This window comes from Mixophyes fleayi, chromosome 1 (assembly GCF_038048845.1).
Source record: "Mixophyes fleayi isolate aMixFle1 chromosome 1, aMixFle1.hap1, whole genome shotgun sequence".
Lineage (NCBI taxonomy): Eukaryota > Metazoa > Chordata > Amphibia > Anura > Limnodynastidae > Mixophyes > Mixophyes fleayi.
The window spans coordinates 395,787,862-395,812,015 of NC_134402.1; the positions used below are offsets into that span (position 1 = coordinate 395,787,862).

Here is a 24,154-nt window from a genome sequence, read left to right on the forward strand (position 1 = left end):
ACAGCTTAAGTCTCTTAAATTTTTTAGAGGGGGGGGGAGGAGGAGGGCTTAGATCCTTGGGTGAAGCTGAACCACTAGTCCTGAACACGGGCCAGGGCCTAAGCCGTTCCTTGCCACTATGTGTCGTAAATGGCATATTGGCAAGTTTTTATTTCTCCTCAGATGTTTTTAATTATTTTTTTGGGTACTTTTAGTCAACTTTGGGTTTTTGGATTTTACATGCCCTGTACTAGGAGATTGGGCATCGGCCTTGGCAGACGACGTTGATGGCATTTCATCATCTATGTCATGACTAGTGGCAGCAGCTTCAGCATTAGTAGGAAGTAGGTCTTGCTCTTTCCCTACTTTATCCTCCAAATTTTTGTACTCCATTATATGCAGCACTAATGAGTGTACCCCTAAACCACACACACTTTGGAAATGCTTAAAAATTGAACGTAGTAAATGTAATATAGATTGCAGTACTTATTCTCTGGAACTGCTTAAAGAATGAACGTAGTAAATGTAATATAGATTGCAGTACCTATTCTCTGGAACTGCTTAAAGAATGAACGTAGTAAATGTAATATAGATTGCAGTACCTATTCTCTTGCACTGCTTAAAAATTGAACGTAGTAAATGTAATATAGATTGCAGTACCTATTCTCTGGAACTGCTTAAAGAATGAACGTAGTAAATGTAATATAGATTGCAGTACCTATTCTCTTGCACTGCTTAAAGAATGAACGTATTAAATGTAATATAGATTGCAGTTCCTATTTTTTGGACTGCTGAAACAGTGAACATAGTAATATAGATTGCAGTTCCTATTTTTTGGACTGCTTAAACAGTGAACGTAGAAATATAGATTGCAGTTTCTATTTTTTGGACTGCTGAAACAGTGAACGTAGAAATATAGATTGCAGTTCCTATTTTTTGGACTGCAGAAACAGTGAATGTAGGTATTGCAGTACTAATATTTCAGGACTGCAATAATATATTGCTCTAGAATTTTTTTATACTTTTTAAATTATTTTTTACAAAAATGCACAGGACTAAAGCACCACTGGACTCAGCAGGACAGACACTGGCCAAAGCACCACTGGACTCAGCAGGACAGAGCACAGGACAAAAGGACCACTGGAGTCAGCAAGGACAGAGCACTGGACACAAGCATAAAGCACCATTGGACTCAGCAAGGACAGAGCACTGGACACGCAGGAGTACCACTACCCTACAACCTCCCTCTACCCTAATCACAGCCCAAATGAAAATGGCGGCCGCTAGCGGGGAATTTATGCAATCCGAGTCTCGCGAGATCCGACCATACCCTTGTCATTTATGTTCCAAGTCTTGAATGCAATGGGATTCTTTGGAAAGATTAAGCGCCTTTCAGCCTTCTATTGCTCAGCATCCGCTTCTATCACAGTAAGCGGTCTGAACTCTTCCCTGTTTGGAACCACTAATGGTATGAGAGTGAGTTGCCCTCTCTTGCCTAAGTCTTTGTACTGCTTGTAGACCCTTTTGCATGTAGGATCCAAACTCAACTGGGATAGATTGGAGCTTATAGTAGGTATTCAGGATATAAAGCTAATTCACAGAGAAAAAAGGTGTTGGATTTTTAACTCGCTGATACAGAGAAGCTTATGTTTGAAAATAACCGTACATTTAAAGGGCTTCTAGGCAAACTTAAATACTTGGAAATGTTTATCTCCAAGCAGTACCATCAATTTTTCCAGGCTAACCTGTCCCCTGTTCTACAGCAAATCAAATCAGATCTAACTAAATGGAACAAGCATTTTATATCCTGGATATGGCATATGAATGTTGTGAAAATGAACGTCTTGCCTCTATCTGTTCCAGACACTCTTGACACAAGTTCCTCTCTATGTATTTAAATACATTGGGCGCAGCACTTCAACCTTTACATGGGTGAACAAGTGCCCTAGAGTTTAGTTATGAATCCACAGGGTGGAAACCTGGATATGTTGAAATTCATGAACTAGAGTGCTATAAAAACATCCAAAAATTGGTCTTCAATTGAAGAGAAGTCAGTCAAAGTTGAGTCATCCTCTTGCATTTTATGGCCCCTGTGGCTTCTTCATCCTAAGTCATTATCAGTCCATCCAGTCGTTGCACTATTATCAAATTGGAATCTCACTAACAGAATCTTTCAAATGGCCCCAAACACTTCCCCTGTAATCCCAGTATTCGATAATCCACAATGTAAACCAGGATCGTTCCCACAGTTGGTTGGCGGGTGGCATTGAACAGGTGAATGGTCTTGCTTGTGGCCAATCATTGCCAGCTTTTTCAGAACTGCAATGACATACTCCATTCATAACAAATATTTTTATTAATATCTTCAACTACTACACTTTTATGCTAGTGTCAGGATGACTAAACAGTAACCCTTTTACAATATTAGAGGCTTTCTGCCTGAGATAGGCTTTCAACACTACATAATGAACTTGTAAAACCCAGGACCTCGCCAAAAGACCAGCACGAGTGAGCCTAAGAGGCTGATCTCGGAGAAACCAAAGATGATGAAAATTTGATTAAAATTAGAGAGAACACAGCCAGCAGTTCACTCTGTGTAAAAATTAAGGAAAATATTTATAAACTTTTATGTTGCTGGTACTAAGTTCCAGTGAGACTACAGGGAATCAGAGAATTAATCCGGATGTTTCAGACCCTTGTTGGTGAGGGTGTTCTGCTGTCAGTTCTCTTCTCCTTATTTGGTGGCGATGCCCCAAATTGATGCCTTTTTTGAGAAACATTCAGCTTTTGGTAATTAATTCTGGATCTAAACATCTCTCTGTCCCGCAAATGGTTTCTTCTCCCATTGTGTGATCCATAGCTTATCTGCCACCACACATATCACATACACTGGTATACTGCTCAGGCATATCATGTCAGCAGCCACCTGCCAACTAGCGGCCAGCTATCAATCCCCAGTGTTCCCATCCATCCAGATAGATGATGGAATTCATGACCAGCATTATCCATAACACTAGTAACACTAGTAATGCTTTTTGATAAACATGGAAAACGTGGGCAAATCACTTTAACGTTCATTTACCCTTGTTCCTTTAGTCTTTGCAGATGTTTGTGTTAGGCAGGTTGCTCTCTGCAATATTTCTATGCCTTCTTGGATCCATTCCCGACCCATTTTCCCTTGAATTCTCCAATTCTCATCGCTCCTCTCTCCATTATCCACAACTTTTTTTTAAGAAAAATCAGTCTACATTCCAGTCTGCTAACTGTCATATGCATTAAAACATGTTTGCTCATTAACATTAATAATCATTTTATTGTAAAGTGATCTGTCTACACATTTGATTTTGTGCCATGTAACCATGTTGTTGACTTGGTGATAAATAAGTAGATGGTTTGGGATTTGCTGGATTTTTTCTGTTTTGGATACCACAAACCAGGTTTTGAATTATGTATGTTTGTTAGGTCTAAATATTTAACTTAGAGGAACAACTGAAAATGTAGTATATAACCATACACAATTATCCAGAAGTTCCTTCACTAAGGAAACCAGATATAGGGAATGTCTGGATATGCACCTGCCATTTACATCTCTCCTGCAGTAAATTTCTAACATTGTCAACTGATTATACTGAAAATGAAATTCTAACAAAAAAGTGTGTTACAAATAATAAACTTGCCTTTTTTAAAAATAGATGTATTTATTATTTCATTTAAAATGTATAACATATAAAATACACACTTTAGAACAACAGACCAGGACACTCACTCCATTTATCCCCATACCCCAATGTGGTATCATACCACATTTATCCAACTGCACCTATTACAATTCACCAACAACAGCAAGGCTTTCCCAGGCTTGTCACAAAATTTTACTTTATATCATCATCATTAGAGGGTACGATGTACAATCAAATTGAGTGAGACACTTGGTGCTGAACGATCGAACCAAACCTTTAAATAATTGGTTGGAACACTGTCTATTTGAATATGTTAATTTATAAAATAGCAACATGCTACCTATTTTACATCTTACAACCATATACAATTTCCATCTTAGCATAAAAGAACAAGAAACTAGGGAGCTCTCTCTCCACCCTACTGGGGTCATCCACTAGGTGGACTGGGACACCCAATAGAGATAAAGTTAAATCAACAACCTTTTTACCAAAATGTACAATCACTGGGCAGGGCCAAATAAGAGGGAAAAAACGTACCCTTTGCAGCCACACATTGTGGGCATCTATCAAAAGAATCAGCATTTTCTTCATTTAATTTTATATATGTTTGTTGGCATTTTTCTCATATTATTTTTATATTTTTGGATTTTTAGTATTGTTTTTTAACTATTTTTTATGTTGAAACAACAGCACATAAATATCACATATTAATATTAATAGCACAGTGACAAATAAATGGATATGTGATATAAAAGGTACAAAACACATGCAACAAACCAATTGAATATTGAGTTGCTAGGTAGACCATTAATGTCAGTTATTTAAATGAGTATTGGCTTAATGACAAAGTGTGTATTAGGTTTGTGGGGACACGGGGTGTAAGAGGAAGCCTGAAGGGTGGGTGGGTGGGGGTATGGTATATTTGAATTTTTAAGTAAACATAAAAAAGAACACCAAAAAATAAACCAAAAATGTGTCCCAACATTTTTTTAAAAAAACTTAATACACCATAAAAAAAACCAAAGACGCAACGAGGGCCTACGGTGACAGGACTGCAGGCTGACCCTTCCTTATCTTATTCATTTATTCCCTTATATATGTCTGCCAGCATAACAAATTCAATGATCTTTAAATTAATGTTAGAATACATTTTTTCCTTTCATTAACATGGTCTATGGGATGTGATAGAGTTGCAATAATACATTTAAATCCGGTTCTGCACACAACCATCCTTCAAACAAACTACGCACTCACCAAATCACTAAAAACAAAACTACGCACTCACCAACTAATGAGCCATAGGAACTTAAAAATAAACCCTTATCAACCAATAATACATAACCAATAATTACCACTACATTTGTTCAGTAAAACGAAGGGTAATTCTCTGGAAACATATAGCAAGTTTTAGTGATGAGGATGTCCCATGGAACTGGGTCTGTCAAACATGAAATTTAATCATATAAAACTATTGTTCCCTCTTCACATTCAAAAATAGAAGTGATTGTCTTGGTAGATGGCCTAGATAAATGAGTTTCAGAAACCATGGGTCACCACTGAAGGTTACAATCTAGGACTAATAGTGATTACTGGATTTTAATACAAAGCTTGTACCAGAAGGGTAAATTGTGGCATGGTTTACTCATCTCTAGTGATAGTAGTCTTGCTATTGGCTGGCACTTAGTCAACCCCCTATCCATAATATTACACTAAGGGCTAGATTTACTAAGCTGCGGGTTTGAAAAAGTGGGGATGTTGCCTATAGCAACCAATCAGATTCTAGCTGTCATTTTGTAGAAAGCACTAAATAAATGAAATCTAGAATCTGATTGGTTGCTATAGGCAACATCCCCACTCTTTCAAACCCGCAGCTTAGTAAATCTAGCCCTAAGTGTTTGGAATAGGACTAGAGGTTGAATGGTAAGGTTAACATTTTTTTTACTTGATCTTGGAAATATGGAAACTATCATATTAGGATACTAAGGGATTAAATTAAGTTTACTAAGGGATTAAACTGAAGTTATTTTGGACTTAATGTACTTACCTATCCTTGGAATTATTGAACACATTATTATTTAATCCATGCATTAGAGGGATAGGAAGCCCTGGCCACATTGTAAGATTTACCTGGCCAGAGATTATATGTATGCATAGGGGTGTAGGAACCGGTGGGGGGGGAGGTAGAGGGGTCACATGCCCCCCATGAGTTCTGTTGGGTGGGCAAAGACTGTGTTTTACCTCCCCCCACATGAACTTCTACACAAAAGCCTTTATGTTACTTCCTGAAGTCATGTTATCTGTTCTAAACTTGTGAAACTTTCTTAAATCATAGATCGTCTTAGTATAACTACCAAATATTCCTTATTATAGAATTACCTAGTGTAGATTTAGTACAGATTAATTGATTTGATTATTTAAAAATCTCTAAGTGTTTCGTTCATAAACATTTAATAAATAACCGGTATTGATGATGAACTTTTACGATTACCCTGAATTTTGTGCGGTTTGTCCAGTAACAAACATGAGATATAGCAATTTAAATTTATTTCACATACCATAACCAGTGAGGCAGTATCAATTATTAAAGTAATTCTATTGTTTTAAAATAAGCATTGCCCAATCAATTGTATGTGTTTCTAAAGCACAAAGTGATTTATTTTAGCAGATGTAAATAGTCAACAATTCAATACATTATTATATTATGATAAAGTACAGTACAGCCAATACCAAAAGATAAATACATACCGATGCTATCGCATGCGCTCGCTGCGCACCCACGGGACCCGGTGGACAGTATATCTGTTAGAATACTGTGTCAGAGTTGACTGAGAACCAGGGGGTGTGCAGCGATGATTATATACAGTACAGTGTTACACTTGAACAATAGAGATGACGTAGATTGTTTCTATAGGTCCAGACGTTGGGTGGGTCCAGGGTAAACAGATTATAGGTTGATTCAATCTAAGGAATCCAAAGGTGGGGGTGGTCTCTCCAGGGGGTCTGCTCCTTTCATAGCCAGCATCATACAAAGGATTATTCCCTAATATCAATAACTAAAGTATGCAATGTGCGATCTCTTCGCCGACTGCACCGGACAGCTGCTGATGATTAGGGTTTAAGTATGATACCAGACATGCCACCTTTCCCACAACCTGAACCATATATATCACTGAAGTGTACGTATAATCATTATATATTTATATATATATATACTACTAATAAACCAAATATTATCTGCTCATAAATTACAGTGTGACGAAACCAATATGAATATGAATTATATAAATAACTAAATGTTGTAATGCGAGTGTGTGAGCGCGTGCGTATTTTACTGTGCGATCGCATCACGCCACGTGTTACATGGCGTACGCTTTGCAATCGCACGGCAAACCAATATCAAACCAATATACTTTCGTTCATCCAATTATACGACTTCGACACTATAGATTTAAAAATATTCCCAATCAAATGAGATTAAGCTGTCAATGAAATCTGAATAAAAACTAGGTTTATGACTATGAAAAATGTAAATTTTTAAGATAAACAATTGAATTTATCTAACTTTCTAACAACTATTGTACTAATTGGTAATTAATAATAATAATATTTATTTAATAATGTATACATACATTTTTGGTCAACCCCTGAAACACTGACAAAAATGAACATAGGATTGGGAGTCTTTGTATATCTATAGTCACTATCACAACTGTCGTAAAACGAGATGCCAAACGCAAGAAAACCCATGAAAATGTTAATTCCTACACCCCTGTGTATGTGGCCAGATACTGGACAGCAGAAGGATATATTGGCTGTAAATGTGACATGATCAATTCACATTCTACCATGGGACAACCTGTTTGGCTAACGACGGACCAATGTTGTACAGGCTCTGGGCTATACTGTGATAAGTGCAGCTATGCGCCTGGTGTCTTAGCACCTGGTTCATTAGGGTCATGGTCAGGTTGGGTACATAAAAGAGAAAAATGAAGACTCTGCAAGCGCACACTGGTAGTTAAGTGATTAGCGTCTCTGCCTCACAGCTTTGGGGTCATGAGTTCAATTCCCAACCATGGCCTTATCTGTGTGGAGTTTGTATGTTCTCCCCGTGTTTGCGTGGGTCTCCTCCGGGTGCTCCAGTTTCCACCCACACTCCAAAAACATACTGGTAGGTTAATTGGCTGCTATCAAATTGACCCTAGTCTCTCTCTCCCTCTCTCTGTCTGTGTGTATATGTTAGGGAATTTAGACTGTAAGCTCCAATGGGGCAGGGACTGATGTGAATGAGTTCTCTGTACAGTGCGGCGGAAACAGTGGCGCTCTATAAATAAATGATGATGATGATGATATATAATGCCTAAATTTCTTTGTTACTCTACGTATTGATGAAGTAAACTATGTAGTTTATCATTATTATCCTTTATTAATAAAGCACCAACATTACATAACGCTGTAAATTGAGGAGGTCATGAAACAATTAAATAACATAAATTTGCATGAAACAGAATGGAAACATGGCCCTAACTAAATGAGCTTTCAATCTAAGCGGTGTAGGTCACAACTGATACATAAGGTAGTAGAATTCATCTGCTTATTTTAAATTCTGGAAAACTCTGTAGTTGCTCTTCAGGAAATAATAATAATAATAATAATAATAAACAAATAAAAACCATGTCTCCTTTATACTGAGATGTCCTATAAGTCCTGAAAATCTGCTGCTTATATACTGTCAACAACAAGATGTCAACATTTCACTCCACCTATTATTGCATGTCAATTCTACCATTAATTATGTCAGGACAGGAATTTTTTTAAAAAGTCAATACCCTTAGAGGGGACAAATAGAACATTTGTATACACTTCACACAGTTATATTCACCAGAATCCACGAAGATTGCTATTACCAAGACATCACTTTAATGATATTTTCCCTTTCCTTAAAATAAACTGCAAACCAACCAGTAGATGCTTGTCATCTTTTCCAATGTAATTGCGGTATAGTATATGCCCCAGGTGGAAAACCTAACAAACAAGTGTCATCAAATCACAACAAAACATTTCAATTTTTTTCTACATTTTAATTAACAGCTGTTTGGAGTATATGTTAATTTCCTGACAAACACTCTCATATAGAGGCACCATCATTTCTTACCTGTGACATCAGCTGCCATCAATCCCTCTGCTCTTATGACTTTCACTTGAAGAAAGCCCACATCATTAAGATTGCAAAAGGATCGCATGAGGCTCTGGAATAAACAAAACAAATACAAAGTTGCTAACATAGATGGGTATGCCATAATACTTGCATATATTCTAAATAAATATAACAAACAATGTTAGTATTGCAAAATAAAATTATAGTTAAAATATTATATATTCATTTTAAGACTGGTGGGTAAATAATCATCTATCACTTACTCGCAACAGTCAGGTCATAATGAGGAAGTGAAAACTATGGACTCGTACGTAAAGTGAATGAAGGACAGAGATACGAGAAAAAATTTTGTGCAAATGGAATTTTGCATCAGAACAGGCTGCTCCATATAGGTGAGTAGTGCAGTCTGGTGAGGAATCTTCAGCTGCTACTTCACAATTCCACAGAATGCTATTCCGTGCTGTAATTGTATTTTCACCTCTCGCTGGAGTTCTAGAGAAAACGACGATCAACTCATTCTGCTGTGTAGTGTGGTTGGGGCATACTGGAAATGGTTAATGCCAAATTTAGTTACCAAAATGTGATGGCTAATTGTGCAATGAGGCAAATGTTCTAAAGAACAGCTTTGAAAATTACATTTATCACTAATGTAAGTGTAGAAAACAAGTAGCCTTTGTCTAATATAGTTTCATTGTTATTGGAAAAGACAGCTAAACATATGTAATAAAAAATTAAAGCACATAAAGGGGCAAAATGGTCTTTTTCTTTACTTACTACAAGCAGATTTAGATGTATCTCCCCACTGCCCCGCTCAAAGTGTAGGGGGCAGAACAAGAGAGGGAAGGGACAAGATCCGTACTGATGATGATAATGATCAGCACAGATCTTGCAATTGCTGTAAAAGTAAAATAAATAATAATAAAAAACCCAGCGAGTGGGACCTCCCCTCCAAAAAGCCAAACTAGCACTAATGCTGCCAGTCTAGGCTGGTACTGGCAACTTCAGGGGGACAAAAAGCATGGCGGCACTATAGCAGGGAAACCCACAACATGGGGTCCCCCTGACATTGTGACAATCAACCCATGGCTGGTCAACACATGGCTAAAGTACCTTGGGCTTGGTTCCCCAAGTACCAGCGTGTCCTTGTAGCCATGGGTATGCTGGTGCTTGTAGTACTACAAACACCAGCATGTCCATCCACTTAATGATGGCCTGGGAATGGTGGAACCTGTATACAGACAAAATGATTATTTCTATATTTAACTTTATTAACCCACACCTACCACTCTAGGTATGTGTGAATAGTCCTAGTACTATTCAGCATGGGGCCGGGTAATCCTAAGGGGAAGGGGTCGCATATATTTTTGCAGGCCTATTCCCCCTGAGAATTCAGCCCCTTGCTGATCCACCAAGGGCTGGTTGATACTATGGAAGGGGGACCCCACTCTGCGGGTATCCCTGCTATAGCACCAACAGCCCAGGCTGCCTTAGCCTACTACTGATATTGGCAAATGTTAGGGGGACCCCATGCTTTTCATCCCCCCTGATTTTGCTAATACCAACTTCAACTGGCAGCACTTTTTTTAGTATTTTTTTGTCTGGCCTACGTCTTATAGAGTATGATACGCATAACGCATAGCCTATACTTTCAATGCAGGATACGCTTCATGGGTATCTTAATAAATTGTACAGATTTAGCATACGATTCTTAAGGTACATGCATCTATGAATTAGAGATGGGCGGGCTCGGTTCCTCGAGAACCGAACCCACCCGAACTTTGAGTATACGAGTACCAAGCCGAGTAGGCTCGGTACTCTCCCGCCCGCTCGGAATCCAAATCGAGGCCGAACGTCAACGTGACATCGTTGATCTCGGGGCTCGGTTCTCGTGATACTTCAAGATTATAAATACACGCCTCCACAGCAATCCATCGCCATTTGACAGAGGGAGAGAGCAGGGTGTAGTCACAGGCTGATTAGAGCAGGGACAGAGAATACAATATTCTGATTCCAATTGTGCTAACAAAAATCGCTAGAGAAGAGAGGAGGATAGGGGGTTTTTTGTTTTTTTTCAATATTTGGCACTCAAAGTGCTTTTTGGGTGTCCCCCATTATTGTGCCTAAATATTTCTGGCTGTCAAAACTTCTATCTGTCAGCAGTATCTACCAAATAATTTTTAGCACTCCCCAGTGCTTTTGGGGTGTCCCCCAAAATTGTGCATAAATATTTCTGGCTGTCAAAGTTACTATCTGTCAGCAGTATCTACCAAATAATTTTTAGCACTCCCCAGTGCTTTTGGGGTGTCCCCCATAATTGTGCATAAATATTTCTGGCTGTCAAAATTTCTATCTGTCAGCAGTATTTACCAAATAATTTTTAGCACTCCCCAGTGCTTTTGGGGTGTCCCCCATAATTGTGCATAAATATTTCTGGCTGTCAAAATTACTATCTGTCAGCAGTATTTACCAAATAATTTTTAGCACTCCCCAGTGCTTTTGGGGTGTCCCCCATAATTGTGCATAAATATTTCTGGCTGTCAAAATTACTATCTGTCAGCAGTATTTACCAAATAATTTTTAGCACTCCCCAGTGCTTTTGGGGTGTCCCCCATAATTGTGCATAAATATTTCTGGCTGTCAAAATTACTATCTGTCAGCAGTATCTACCAAATAATTTTTAGCACTACAAGTGCTTTGGGCTGAGAATGGATTCAAACCAGTCCACATATGAGCAGAATGAGCAACCAGGTTCTGTCACCAGTCCTGATGTTAGTGTTCCCAGTACGTTATCTGGGCAAGGCGATGTCAAACTACACAGTGTTTCGAAATCAGTCCAAAAAACAAAAACTAATTTTTTTTTTACTGTGTTGAAGCGAAAAAGAAGTGTTACTGAGCAAAAGTTAAGTGCCGATAAAAAAAAAAATTGCCAACATGCCATTCTACACACGCAGTGGCAAAGAGAGAATGAGGCCTTCACCTTTAGCTATTAGTGGCAGATCCCAAAAAGTTACCGAGCCTACAATTGGTGCACAACTACTGTTACGCGTCAAAGCCGAGCTGCAAGATAACAGTAAGGCATTAGAGGATAATGTTTGCTCTGATTCACAAATGACACCAATCCCTGTGGAGAGTCCATCCAACAGTGGTATGTCTAATCATGAGCATTCTGTTAGTGTACCCATAAAGAAGGGCCCTTTCAGCAGTTCTGCTGATGTGTACCTGAACAGCCCGAGTATAGCCGGTGATACACAAATTGAGGATGCCACTTTGGAAATAGAAGAGGATGAGGGGGAGATTTGTGGAGGTGACGAGGGCGCTAATGAGGATGTTGATGATTATGATGCAGACAGATACCAAATTGCCTTTCTCAATTTCTATTTATATTCTAGATTATATAACGGCTGAATAGTTTTCTATTTTACTCCTAGTGGAGAGGGGATCTGATGCAGACAGATACCAAACTGCCTTTGTCCATTTCTTTGTATATTTGAATTTCTAGTTCTACAGTCTATGCAGGCTGCTTTTTATTTATATTCAACTACAAGCGGAGGGGGGGCATAGATAGCCACCAAACTACCGTGGTCCATTTAATTTTACTTTCTAATTCCACAGAGTGTGCAGGCTGCTTTTCTTATATTCACCTACAAGTGGAGGGCGGGGGTTGCATAGATAGCCACCAAACTACCGTGGTCCATTTAATTTTACTTTCTAATTCCACAGTCTGTGCAGGCTGCTTTTTTTATATTCAACTACAAGTGGAGGGTGTAATATACACCCAAAGACGATGGCTACATTGCCAATAATCAAAGATGGAGGAGGTAGACACCCAGGCTTGTCTGTATAATTTGCAGACAAGTGTTCGAATTAAGGATGGCCTACCATGGATTAAACTTTTTTCATCATTTATTAGCTTTAGAATTACCTCACTTATCTAAGAAACTGGTGGAGCACTAAATTAGGTTATTTTAGACCAAAAAAATTGTATTTTTTAAAAAAATAGCAAAACAAAACCAAAACCAAAACCAAAACACGCAAGGGCGGTTTTGCAAAACCAAAACACGAAGGTAATCCAGATCCAAAAACAAAAACAAAAACAAAACACGGGGGTCAGTGACCATCTCTACTATGAATACAGAGTAATTGATGTATTTTAAAAGGACACAATTTACACTTATATTTTAAGCGTAAGTTGCGTCCAACTCTTCATAAGTTTTACAGTGTAGATTTTTTCGACAATGCTAGAGGTATAACCTTTTCACGGGTGGGGTACGATAAAACTATGCCGGTAATTGCGACACCTGTCATGCCTCCAAAAAAACCCCGAAAGAATATAAAAATCGACTCCCCGAAGACAGCAGCATAATGACAGGAAGGCTTTCCTACTGGAGAACTGACCACCTCTGCTGCCTGACGTCATCGCGACGTGTGTCAAGCAAAATTTAAAGCGGCAATGTGGGGTCCTGTCAGAATCACTAGGTGGAATTGATGATACCTGCCAGCAGGTGGCGCTACTGAGTACTAAGGCGCGGAGTCTAACACGCCCCTGGTTTTCACCAGGAACCCCCGCAAGGAGGTATGGACTTTGCTGCAAGGGACGTGCAGGTCGCGGCCCTCAGTATTAGTCAGCTGGCGAGGTAAAAATTGAGGCAGAGGTGATAGCCCACCAGGATGCAGGATGGAAGAGTAGTCAGCAAGCTGGGTCAAAACCAGAGGAACAGATATAGCCAAATCAGGAGCAGGAGAATGGTCAGGATGCCGGGTCAATACCAAATATCACTCTAAGCCAGAATCAGGAACCAAAGGAGATGTCAGGAACAAGCCGGGGTCAGAATCCAAATAACAGCAACACAGGAACAAACGCTGGAGCAAGGCTGAAGACACTGGCAATAAACATGTGTCAGATCATGCCTTATATACCCTAAGGTGCCTCCTGATAGGGTTAGGGAGATTTTGGCGGTAAGACATGCTGGCTGCAGACAGGTGAGCAGAGATAGCGTCCCGCTGCTAGGCAACAGGACGTGGTTGCTTGGAAGGTGCAGGCGTCCGTCTCCTGCACCAAGTGTCAGTGCGGAGACGGCGCCTGACAGGTTCCCTAAGGTTAAGTGGTTAAACACTTAACCAAACATTACCGCTGTAAATTTAGCTTAACAGACGTCGCAATGACGTCAGGCAGCAGAGGGGGTCAGTTCTCCAATCGGAAAGCCTTCCTGTCATTATGCTGCTGCCTTCGGGGATCTCCAGCGTCGTCTTGAAGGTAAGTCTAATTATTTTCAAGTCGATTTTCTTTTCTTTCGGTTTGTGTTTGGAGGCATGACAGGTGTCGGAATGGTGGTGATCGTAAAAACGATTACCACCGTTTTCCACATGCATTTTTGCCATAAAAAGTGGTTGCATACAAATGAGGGAAGGAGCTGAAAATTGTGACTAATTCCTTATACCCCTTCAGGAAAAGATGAACTTGCACGGTTCTGAAAAGCGAGAGCTGCATATACAGCAAACTCCCTGGTCATTTGATTAATCTAGGAAAATCTATGCAAGAAACTGTATACAGTATATATATCAGTGGTCAAAGTGGAAATTTAGAAGTGGCGGTATGGAAAATGTAAGTGAATTTGATAGTTTTACAATGAAAGCAGTAGGAGTAGTGGCGGTATGGCATACACGCCCACTTCGACCACTGATATATAGGATACTATCTCTAATATACTTCACACAATAAAATCATAGGCATCCTTGATTTTATTTTACCATAATTATTCCAAATACACAATCTCCCCATATTGTACGTTATTATCAAAAGTATAAAATGTTTGTAATACATATAATGTTTTATTAGTAGCGCCCTAACAGCCAGATTTTCCAGGTAAGCCCTTAATATTAATATGGGGCACTGCTGTCATGTAAAGGCTAAAGGGCTCTGCGTGGATTCAAATGCCACATCTAATCCATAGTTGCCTACTCCTCCAGACTGTCCTGGAGACTTCTGAATTTCAGCTAGTTCTCCCGGACCCTCACTAGAGCAGGTATTTGTAGTGGATCCCGCCCACATCGTAGCATTTTGCTGTGGGGACGTGGTCAAAATTATGCAGTTTGGACATGCAACTTGTCCTCCCTTCTGGAATCTCCTTGAAGGAAAATGTTTAAAATAGGCAAGTATAAACCTGATCAATAAGCCAATGCATATGGACTCTCTTGTTGGCTGCATAAGTGCAGCTATAGGGCAAGACATTTGTCATGGATTCCTAACTTCAGAGGGGCTTCAATACCTCATACTTGCCCACTCTCCCAGAATTCCGGGGAGGTCTCCTGGACTCCTGGGAGAGCAGGCAATTCTCCCGCATCCTGCCCACTTCCTAGTGAAGTGAGCAGGATAGGAGCCTCAATGACGTGATTCGCTGTGAATCGTGTCATTTTGGCCCCACCCTCACGACAAATTTACACTTTCGTTGTGAGAGGCGGGGACAAACTGATGCAATTTGCAGCAACTCGCCCCCATCCTGCCGTCCCACCACGCCCCCCTCCTAGAGGACAAAAAGTCATTGTTGGCAAGTATGATATACCTCCCTTATACATTGATTACCAAGACCAAGAAACTTCACATCAGACTCAGAAATCAAATAACTGGTTTCTGCCATTAACAATCATTAGAAGCACAGATTTAGAATTTGACTGTGTGTCTCACTTACAGAGACCATGAACACAAAAAAAGTTTTAAAAATCATCCAGAAACGTGACCATTTTATTCACCAGTCAGGGTGCACTATACTAACTGGCATGGCTGTAGACAGACAGAAACCCTAAAATTTGTATTCTTGTGCTTACTTACATTTTAGAATCATAATATGTTAACTATGCTATTGTGCCAATGAAAATAGTAGTTTTGCATCGTAAAATTATCTATAAAAATGTTATGGATGTAAAGAGCAGCCCATGTTTTTATTAATAATATGAGAGAGCTGACAGTCAGAGCACACTATGATATTAACATTATATGTCCCAAGTGAATGCTGCCTGTTTACAGTGAAGATATGACCTTGGTTTTCAGAGATGAGAAATTATTAAGCTAGGTATATTCCCCTATGTGTATTAATATGATATTTCTTTATATAAAAAGTATTTATGAGCCCTATTAACTTTCAATGTTTTTACATGTGTTTATTTTTCAAGCAGTGTCTCATAGGGGTTAAATGAAAACCGGTTTCTATATTGACACAAAAAAGAGGCTTTCAATGTTACAGTAATGACTTCAGTAGTTACTGACCAGGAACATTTATACATTTATTACTGTTATCAGCAAAACCGTGGCAGTAGCTTTCATTTGTACACACAAATAGAGTGCTCCTGAGCAGCAGAAACAGAGGCAGCAATGTGCTATGCTGCATGCTTGTCTTCTAACCTACCTGTCTCACATGGTATTGTGCACACCTCTATGGAACGCAAGGAAAAATAAGCGGAAATTTCTGTAACATCTCCGATGCAACTGTTCTGGAAACACATTGCGTCACCTTGCACCGAATTTAATCTGACCCTTAGACGTCCCCTAAACATTGACCCATAGGTCTCCTAGTGGCAGCTCCAGCCCAGCTGTGGACAGTGCAATAAATTACCCAACCTAATCTCCAGATTACTAGAACTTCAAAGAACAAGGCTTGTCTTGAAGAGCTTTTTAGGTTCGCTTACAACCATGTAAATTATGGGCACTTTACAATATAACAAATTCCAATACCAAAGATCTTACCCCTAGAACCAGTCTTTAGGAACAGGACTTGGACATAATAGGGTTAATGTAGAGTTAAACAAACAGGTTTTCTTTGAGTAAAATAGGCATTGCTGTGCGCAATAATGCATACGGTTCGTGTGTATGCAGATTCTCCTAGATTACACTTATGACTCCTTGCCATTAGAGAAGTGGAACGGAGGGGGGGGGAAGGAGTGGAGGACCGGGCAAGCAAAGGACAAGTACCCTAAGGGTGTTTTCAAGTCAGAACTGGATCGAGCCCCAGATATGCCTGTTAGTATAGCCCCTGGTGCAAGATATTGCCAGTATACCCAAGAAGTTTATGGATGCCAGGGCTTGTTGGAACCAGTAATTCAACATAAAAAAATTGTTATTTCCTGACAATACTTTCAGGATGGGGCTGTTTTTTCCATGGAATTCAGCCACATGCTGAGCAATGTGGGGTTGTGACACATTATGACAAGGTGACTCCACATTGCATGTTTCCTATGCTTCTGCTTTTGTGGAGGGACCCCATGCTGTTCTTCTACCAAATTGCTTCAACCAGCCGAGGCAATAAGTGCTGGTGCTTAGATCAATTTGAGGAGATGGCTGGGGTTTTTTTTACATTTATTTATTTTATTTAAAACACCAGTTCTTCATCATCAACTTTATGATGACCACTAGTGTCTTAGTGTCTCTACTGCGTGATGAGACACGTTAAACATATCTTCATGCATCAGATGCATTTAACACGGTTTCCCAAGTTAATCTTTCAGACACATTTTACCACTGTTTTTTTACGTAAAATGCATCCAACTCTACATAGGTACCAATGTCCTTTGCAGAACAAGGAGTCACCTTTGAGACCATGACCCAAATCCTGAGTTGATTAGTTTAATATGAATGTATGAAATGTGATATCATATCACGGATGAACTTGTTATTTTGTGACAATCTGTGCTAGTATAAAGCAGGGGATTTACATGCACGGGAACTATGAGATAATCTTATCACATCTAGGTGGAAAATAGCAGTTTCAAAGAACCTCTGGTGTGGGTAATGTCCTGCCACTGGAGTAAGTTTTGACGCCTAACAAGACATAAGTCTTTACAAACGAGTTGTAAAGTTAAGGTTGGAAAATTCTGTCATCAGTCTAGCTGACCACTGACAGAACTCCACTCCGGCACAAGGGAGGAAGGTGATAAGCATTCTTTAAAAGACTAGGTCAACTAATAGCTGTGGCCAGTCTTCGGGAAAACAATCAAATTGTAAGCTGTCCATCTTTTCTGTCAGTCCCAACTGTATGTAAGTTTAAATTCTGAACTTTAATCTTTTATTTTATACTTTTTTTTGCCATATGTAATATGTAATCTTTATTAATTGTTTTTTTTAAAATCTATAAGCAGTGTACCCTTTTTTCATATATTAAACTTCAATTTAATAAGTTGATGTCCTTATTGTTCTAAACAAATCTATAACCTGTTTAGAAGAGACAGGGTGCTTGGCTGTGTTAACCATGTAAATGCAACTGTGAAAGTCTTAACGCAATGTGTGCGCATTTCAGTAATTAAGTTACAGGCTTCTTTTGGCCTTTTACAATTAGATGGTGGCAGCTATAGGTGTGCATGGAAGTGAATGTCTATGTTGGGGAGGCCCCTTACAGTAACTTCAAAGTCATGAGTGTGTTGGAAGCGGTTTGTGACAGGTTAAAGTTGGTGAGGAGCAAGTTTTTGCAGTTTTAGCAATATTTTGCATACATCAAATCATGTATTTGCCTGTTAAAAGACCAGAAAGATGTATCACTTTAAACAGTTTGTATTTAATTAATATATGAGTTGCTATGCAAAATTATCATTATGAAACTGCAGATTCAAGTCCTGTGTGTTGCCTCTTACAGCAACCTACTCATTTACAAGGGAGTGACCTGGAAATGAACTGCCGCTCTGCTCTAAACTCTTTGAAGTTTCACTCTGCATTCACCCAGGATTTTGCAAGACAACAGAAACCAATGACTCATAAATGTCTCTTCCTATTAACTCCATGCCTAGAACTCAACGGTGACTAGAATTCAAGTCACAAGTATTGGGATGCAGCGTCATAAACTGCATGATATATTAACTAACAAAAGAAAAATAATGATTTCCAATAATTAAAATGCAAACAAAGTTTTAATATACTTATAACACTTTAGACTAACACCATGTACAGAATATCATTATCAGGTACATTGCATCCAGGGTCAATTTACTAAACAGCATTTTGTGGCATGTTTAAAGCATGAAAAGTAATGCAAAAATGTGATGTCTATAAAGACAAAATGTAATACCCCGCTTGGTGTTATTTAGAGTAATACGTTGAAATTGCACCAGGGAGGTAAGGAGATTTATCCAGAGATTTAAAATGACACAAGTGTATTCTTAACTTACTTCCTTTTATTAATAAGAACTACTCTATTATTTTTAAACATTATGTTATCACTTTGAAACTATTTACAATTGACAAACCTTTACATTTACCATACTAATAACACTAATAATTTATTGGAATTCTATGTTTATGAAAGTTTCTGGCAGAGCAAATTATTAATCTTCACATACATATATATATATATATCTACTATATAAAAGCCTAGTGGCGTGTGTGTGTGAAAAAAAAAAAAAACAAGCTGCAGCGCCACCTGCTGGGCGAAGTTATACACTGACCTACTAAATTCTTAGTGTGTGTGGGGAAAAAAACTCAGAAAGGGCTGAAATTTGCTGCAGCGCCACCTGCTGGGCGGAGTTATACACTGACCTACTAAATTCTTAGTGTGTGTGGAAAAAAAAACTCAGAAAGGGCTGAATTTGGTATACTAAGATGTTTTTAATTTGTTAATTTAATTTGTTAAAAGTGTTTATAAAGATTTGAAAAAAATATATATATATTTCTTGAAGGAGAAGTGACAGTTGGGAGTGGTTGGTGGTTGCCGGGGGTGACAGTGGGGAGTGGTTGGTGGTTGCCGGGGGTGACAGTGGGGTGTGGTTGGTGGTTGCCGGGGGTGACAGAGCGAGAGGAGTGTGATACTCAGGACCGCTGAGAGAGATACCTGTGTCTGGATAGACATCTGGATAGATGTGGCGATAAAGATGAAGGATGAGATGATGGAGAAAAATGATGAGGTGGTGACATGTGGACAAAACCACGTTAAAAAAGGGCGCTTACGTCGGGAAGTAACGCTCTTCCCCTGAGGAGGCCTGGGCTAGCCCCAAAGGCATGACAAGAACCTTTTTAACACCTTAAGTAGCTTGATTTGACTAGAATGCATGAGTATCATGCACGGGTTAACTTGTATATATATATATATATATATATATATATATATATAAAAGAAAACAGGGATACTCTGCACTCTCCAAACACATAATCAATGCTATATCAAGTACTGTTCTATATTAAAAACAGGGAATGTTAGTTCCACATATTGCAATATATGTTTAAGCTGACCAAATCACGCCAAAGTCTTCCCATTCTGGTCTGCACGTGGTTGGGGCCCATAAATTACTTTTTCACGCCAAATAAACTGGTGATCTTTTGTATTACACATTCTCTTTTGTGTGTATTCACAGACCTCTCTATTTTCTCTCCTCTCACACTGTCCTCAGTACATAGCTCAGTCTCTGTTTAGTGTGCTCACAGATCTCTCTACTGCTTATTTGTTTTCAGCACTTTCCTTTTTACTCACACCTCTCTTGTGCTCACTTCTCTTCTTACACTTTCTTCACTTTTAATCTGCTTATATGTCACTTTGTCCGATTCTCATTCTGTCCCTATCTTTCTCTCTCCGTCTATGCAGACACAGGGATCTCTCTCAGCGGTCCTGAGTATCACACTCCTCCCACCCTGTCACCCCCGGCAACCACCAACCACTCCCAACTGTCACTTTCCCTCAAGAAATATTTTTTTAAAAAAATATTTATAAACACTTTTAACAATTAACAAATTAAATTAACAAATTAAAAACATATAGATACACCCCAGGGTACTCAGATTTTATCACAAAAACATCTTTAATACTATGGCTTGACCAGGTAAAGTGCAAAAAGAAATAAAAAAATTATAGCTTTAAATTAGTTTGCAGGCAAGCATTCGGGTGGCCTGATGCACCATTTTATAGGCATGTTAAATAAATAAATAAATAAATAAATAATATTCTACCTAGTATATGGAACCCCCTTTTCCAACAGGAGATGTTACATCTCATGTTGAAAAGAAGTTCTATCCCAACCACATCATATACTTATGATCTACTTAACACGCAAAAGAAAAATCTCCTTGATGAAACTGATAAACCCCCACCAAGATGGCTTGTCTGGAATTGGCAGTCATACCTTGGGATTAACTGTTTTACTGCATCAAAGCTGTAATTGGTGCTACCAGAGATAAATATCCCTTGATGAATTCAAGATAATATTTTCCAAATCCTAAAAATTGTTGAATGGCTTTGAGACCAGTGGGTTAAGGACAATTCAGGATCGCATCCAGCATCCCAGGAGACCAGATCTGGAGACAATAAATCCCAGAAAAAGTAACTGATGTTGCTCGTAGATGCATTTCTCCAATTTACAGCATAAATGATGAGCTCCTCTGCCACGTGTTTCCTGTGTATCCTCATGTGTGGGAGACGATCAAGATATCATCTATCACCACAAGTTGGTACAGAACATCCTGAAAGATCAAAAATGAAATTTGAAATGACAGCTGGTGCATTGCATTGACTGAATGGAATGACTAGGCACTCGTTTTGCCCATCCCTGGTGTTGAAAGCCATCTTCCATTCATCCCCTTACTTGATGTGAATAAGGTTGTAGGCATTTCTCATATGAATGCTACCGATATTGGCATGAGTGATCTTACTGCCATCGATAGTCATCAAAGAGATTGAGGTCTCCCAAGCATCAGTAGGAAAAGCTAGTTCAGAAACTATAGAGGCAGAGATGGTCAACAGGAGCTCTGTAGGACAGCTCATCCTTTGATCGATCAGGCCATGCCAGTATGCCACTAGCAAAGCTTCATTATTCCATTGCAATTCTGACATACCAAAACTGCAACTGGCCAACCATAACACAGCCTTGGCATAGTTAAAAAACTCCCAAAGCAGCTGAATAAACGTGTCGCAGTTCATCAACGTTTTTCTTGAAAGCTTCCAGGAAGGCAGTGCAATTCAGTAGAAGTGGATCATTAAGCTCCCGGAATGGTGAGGCCCAGACAAGAACTTGGCAAGAAAGCAGAAATATTATATAGGCCACTTTTGACTTATGCTAATTCAAAAAGTCTCTACACGCCTTGGGATCCCCATTAGTCTTTTGGTGGAGCCAGTATATGTAGCAGAGACGGTAGCTATAGTGGTACACGCTTGAACAGGAAGTGCCTGACTGCCCAAGGTACTCGGGAGTGTGCCCAAACAGCAAGATAGGCCTTGTAGTAATTGTATAAATTGATCCTGGCTAGCCTCTTACTTCTCAACTCTGCTGACAAGTTGTTACATCAGGTCCCTATGGTAATGGTTACAAGTGGAATCCATGGTGGATTCTCTACTGCCAACCTGGGTCAGCAATGACAGTAACAGAGGCGTGTAGTCCTACAAACACCCGGTTTTCACAAGGGACCTCCGCAAGCGGGTTTGATATTTGCTTCTGGCAGGTTCACGGGCTGCTGTGCTTTGCCCTGTCCAAGGTGTGACATGCTGGTGTCAGACAAAGAGAAGGACTCAGCAGGAACTGGTGCATGGATGGACTGCAAAGTGCCAAACGGAGATACAGAATCGTCAGCAAAAGCCAGATCAGCAACAATCAGGATCAGAAGCATTACCAAAGCAACATATGATGCCGTAAGCACAAGAAGGGGTTTGGTTATGCCACACGCATGGCATTGTAGCATACCTGATAACTGTTTTGGAATTGGGACAAATCTCCCATCTAAAAAAAGTTCACTTTAACCATTCAATTAAAAAGGGAACACCAGACCCAAATACAGGTGCAACAGCTGGCAATTTTTGTTTGTACCGTCTTGATAGGAAACTGTACAGCTAATGGTGACTACAGCCAATAATCTTTCAGTTTTCATACCAGTCTTTTACTGGTAGTAATTTCTTATAAGCAATATAGGAGACAACTCTAGAATACACAAAGTCACGGAATTGCAGGATTAAATAATATTCTAGAATTGGAAAGGTATCTTGCCAAAAAAAAAACAGAAATTGTAACCAATACAAGCCAATTTATTATACATTGTAAAGTGTATGGCAAGCTGCACACTTAAAATAAATGACATAAGCATTATTATTCTCTCAAGATAATGCCCTAAAAGATTGTACTCTTGTGACTGCAAGAGGAGTTCCCCAGGAGAGGGGCCACATAAAACACAAGAGAGACAAAGCTAGATATTATTTCAGAGTGAAGTTACAGAGAGACACTCACAGCAAGAGAAAGAGAGGGATGAGATTAGACTGAGCAACAAACATCTTAAACCAGCATAAGAGAGAATACCAGCAAAGACACCACCATACTACACAAGGTGACAGTGGGATACATAACATTTCTTATATGCAATGTTAAAAAAGGAGAGTGCTCAGCTCAACATTAGAAACTACTGTCCAAATTCAGCCACTCATGACCATCAGAAAATATCTTGTTTGGTCAAAAAACGGAAAGGGACTTTCAGTGTTTGCCTGAGAAGTCTTTTTAATGGCTAAAGTTAGATGGGATTATCTTTAATCTATACTTTGCAGTTGATGCACAACTAATATAAAACTATTGGGCATAAACAGTATATGTGAGTACTAATACCATGATACAAACAGATTTACAGCTTATGCGTATTTATTGATAATTATATATTATTTTGTTTCTTTATTATTTGAATTCTTATCATAGAAATATATTTATCAGTCTTAATTTCAAGCATTTTTGTTATCCAATGCAGTGATCTAGGGATAGAAGATTTAACATTCTGTAGACTTGCATTAAGGAGTAGTTAGTCGATGTGACATTACGGAATGGTGTTCACATAGGACGAAGCTTTTAACTGTTTTACTTCCTAATAATTCAGCTTAAAGTGAACATTGTTCTACAGTTCTGATACAGTACTACCTGTTCTATATTTAATTGTTTAAACACCCAAAAGAATTGTGGGAAAAATATTCATGAGTTAGATAATTAATAACACCTGATTAAATTAAACTGAGGCGCACAAAAAACAGCATTCTTTTACAATGCCATATCCTGGTGTGTACAAGATATTAAACAGATGCAAAATATGGAGCAACAAATATAACCATTTTTTTATTGGAAAGATGCTAAAAAGTTAATGAAAAAGTATTACATGCATAGAATGCAATGTGTTTGGGACAGGAATTTATTATGGGCTTATTACTGTACTCTGCACTGGTAAGATTGCATAATAATAAATATGTATTAACTTCTGTACAGAGTAAGCACATATAATAAACTCTCAGCTTTGTAATAAGCAAATATAAATGCTAGATTATCATAAATACCTGGCTCTACAGAGCAATTTGTTATCAGAATTTGTGATGTGTTATTTATGAATATTGTCATCAGGAAAGAAAAAAAAAATCTGGAT

At 38.9% G+C, this 24,154-nt stretch overlaps 1 protein-coding gene across 5 annotated transcripts in view; it reads right to left on the reverse strand.

Annotated features, from left to right (window-relative positions):
• MCTP1 (multiple C2 and transmembrane domain containing 1) overlaps positions 1-24,154 on the reverse strand; it is a 663,759-nt gene that overhangs the window by 284,095 nt on the left and 355,510 nt on the right. For all 5 annotated transcript variants that reach the window (XM_075181055.1, XM_075181045.1, XM_075181079.1 and 2 more), the window contains one exon: positions 8,812-8,905. In XM_075181055.1, coding sequence (XP_075037156.1) covers positions 8,812-8,905 — 94 coding nt within the window. The remainder of the gene's footprint in view (positions 1-8,811; positions 8,906-24,154) is intronic.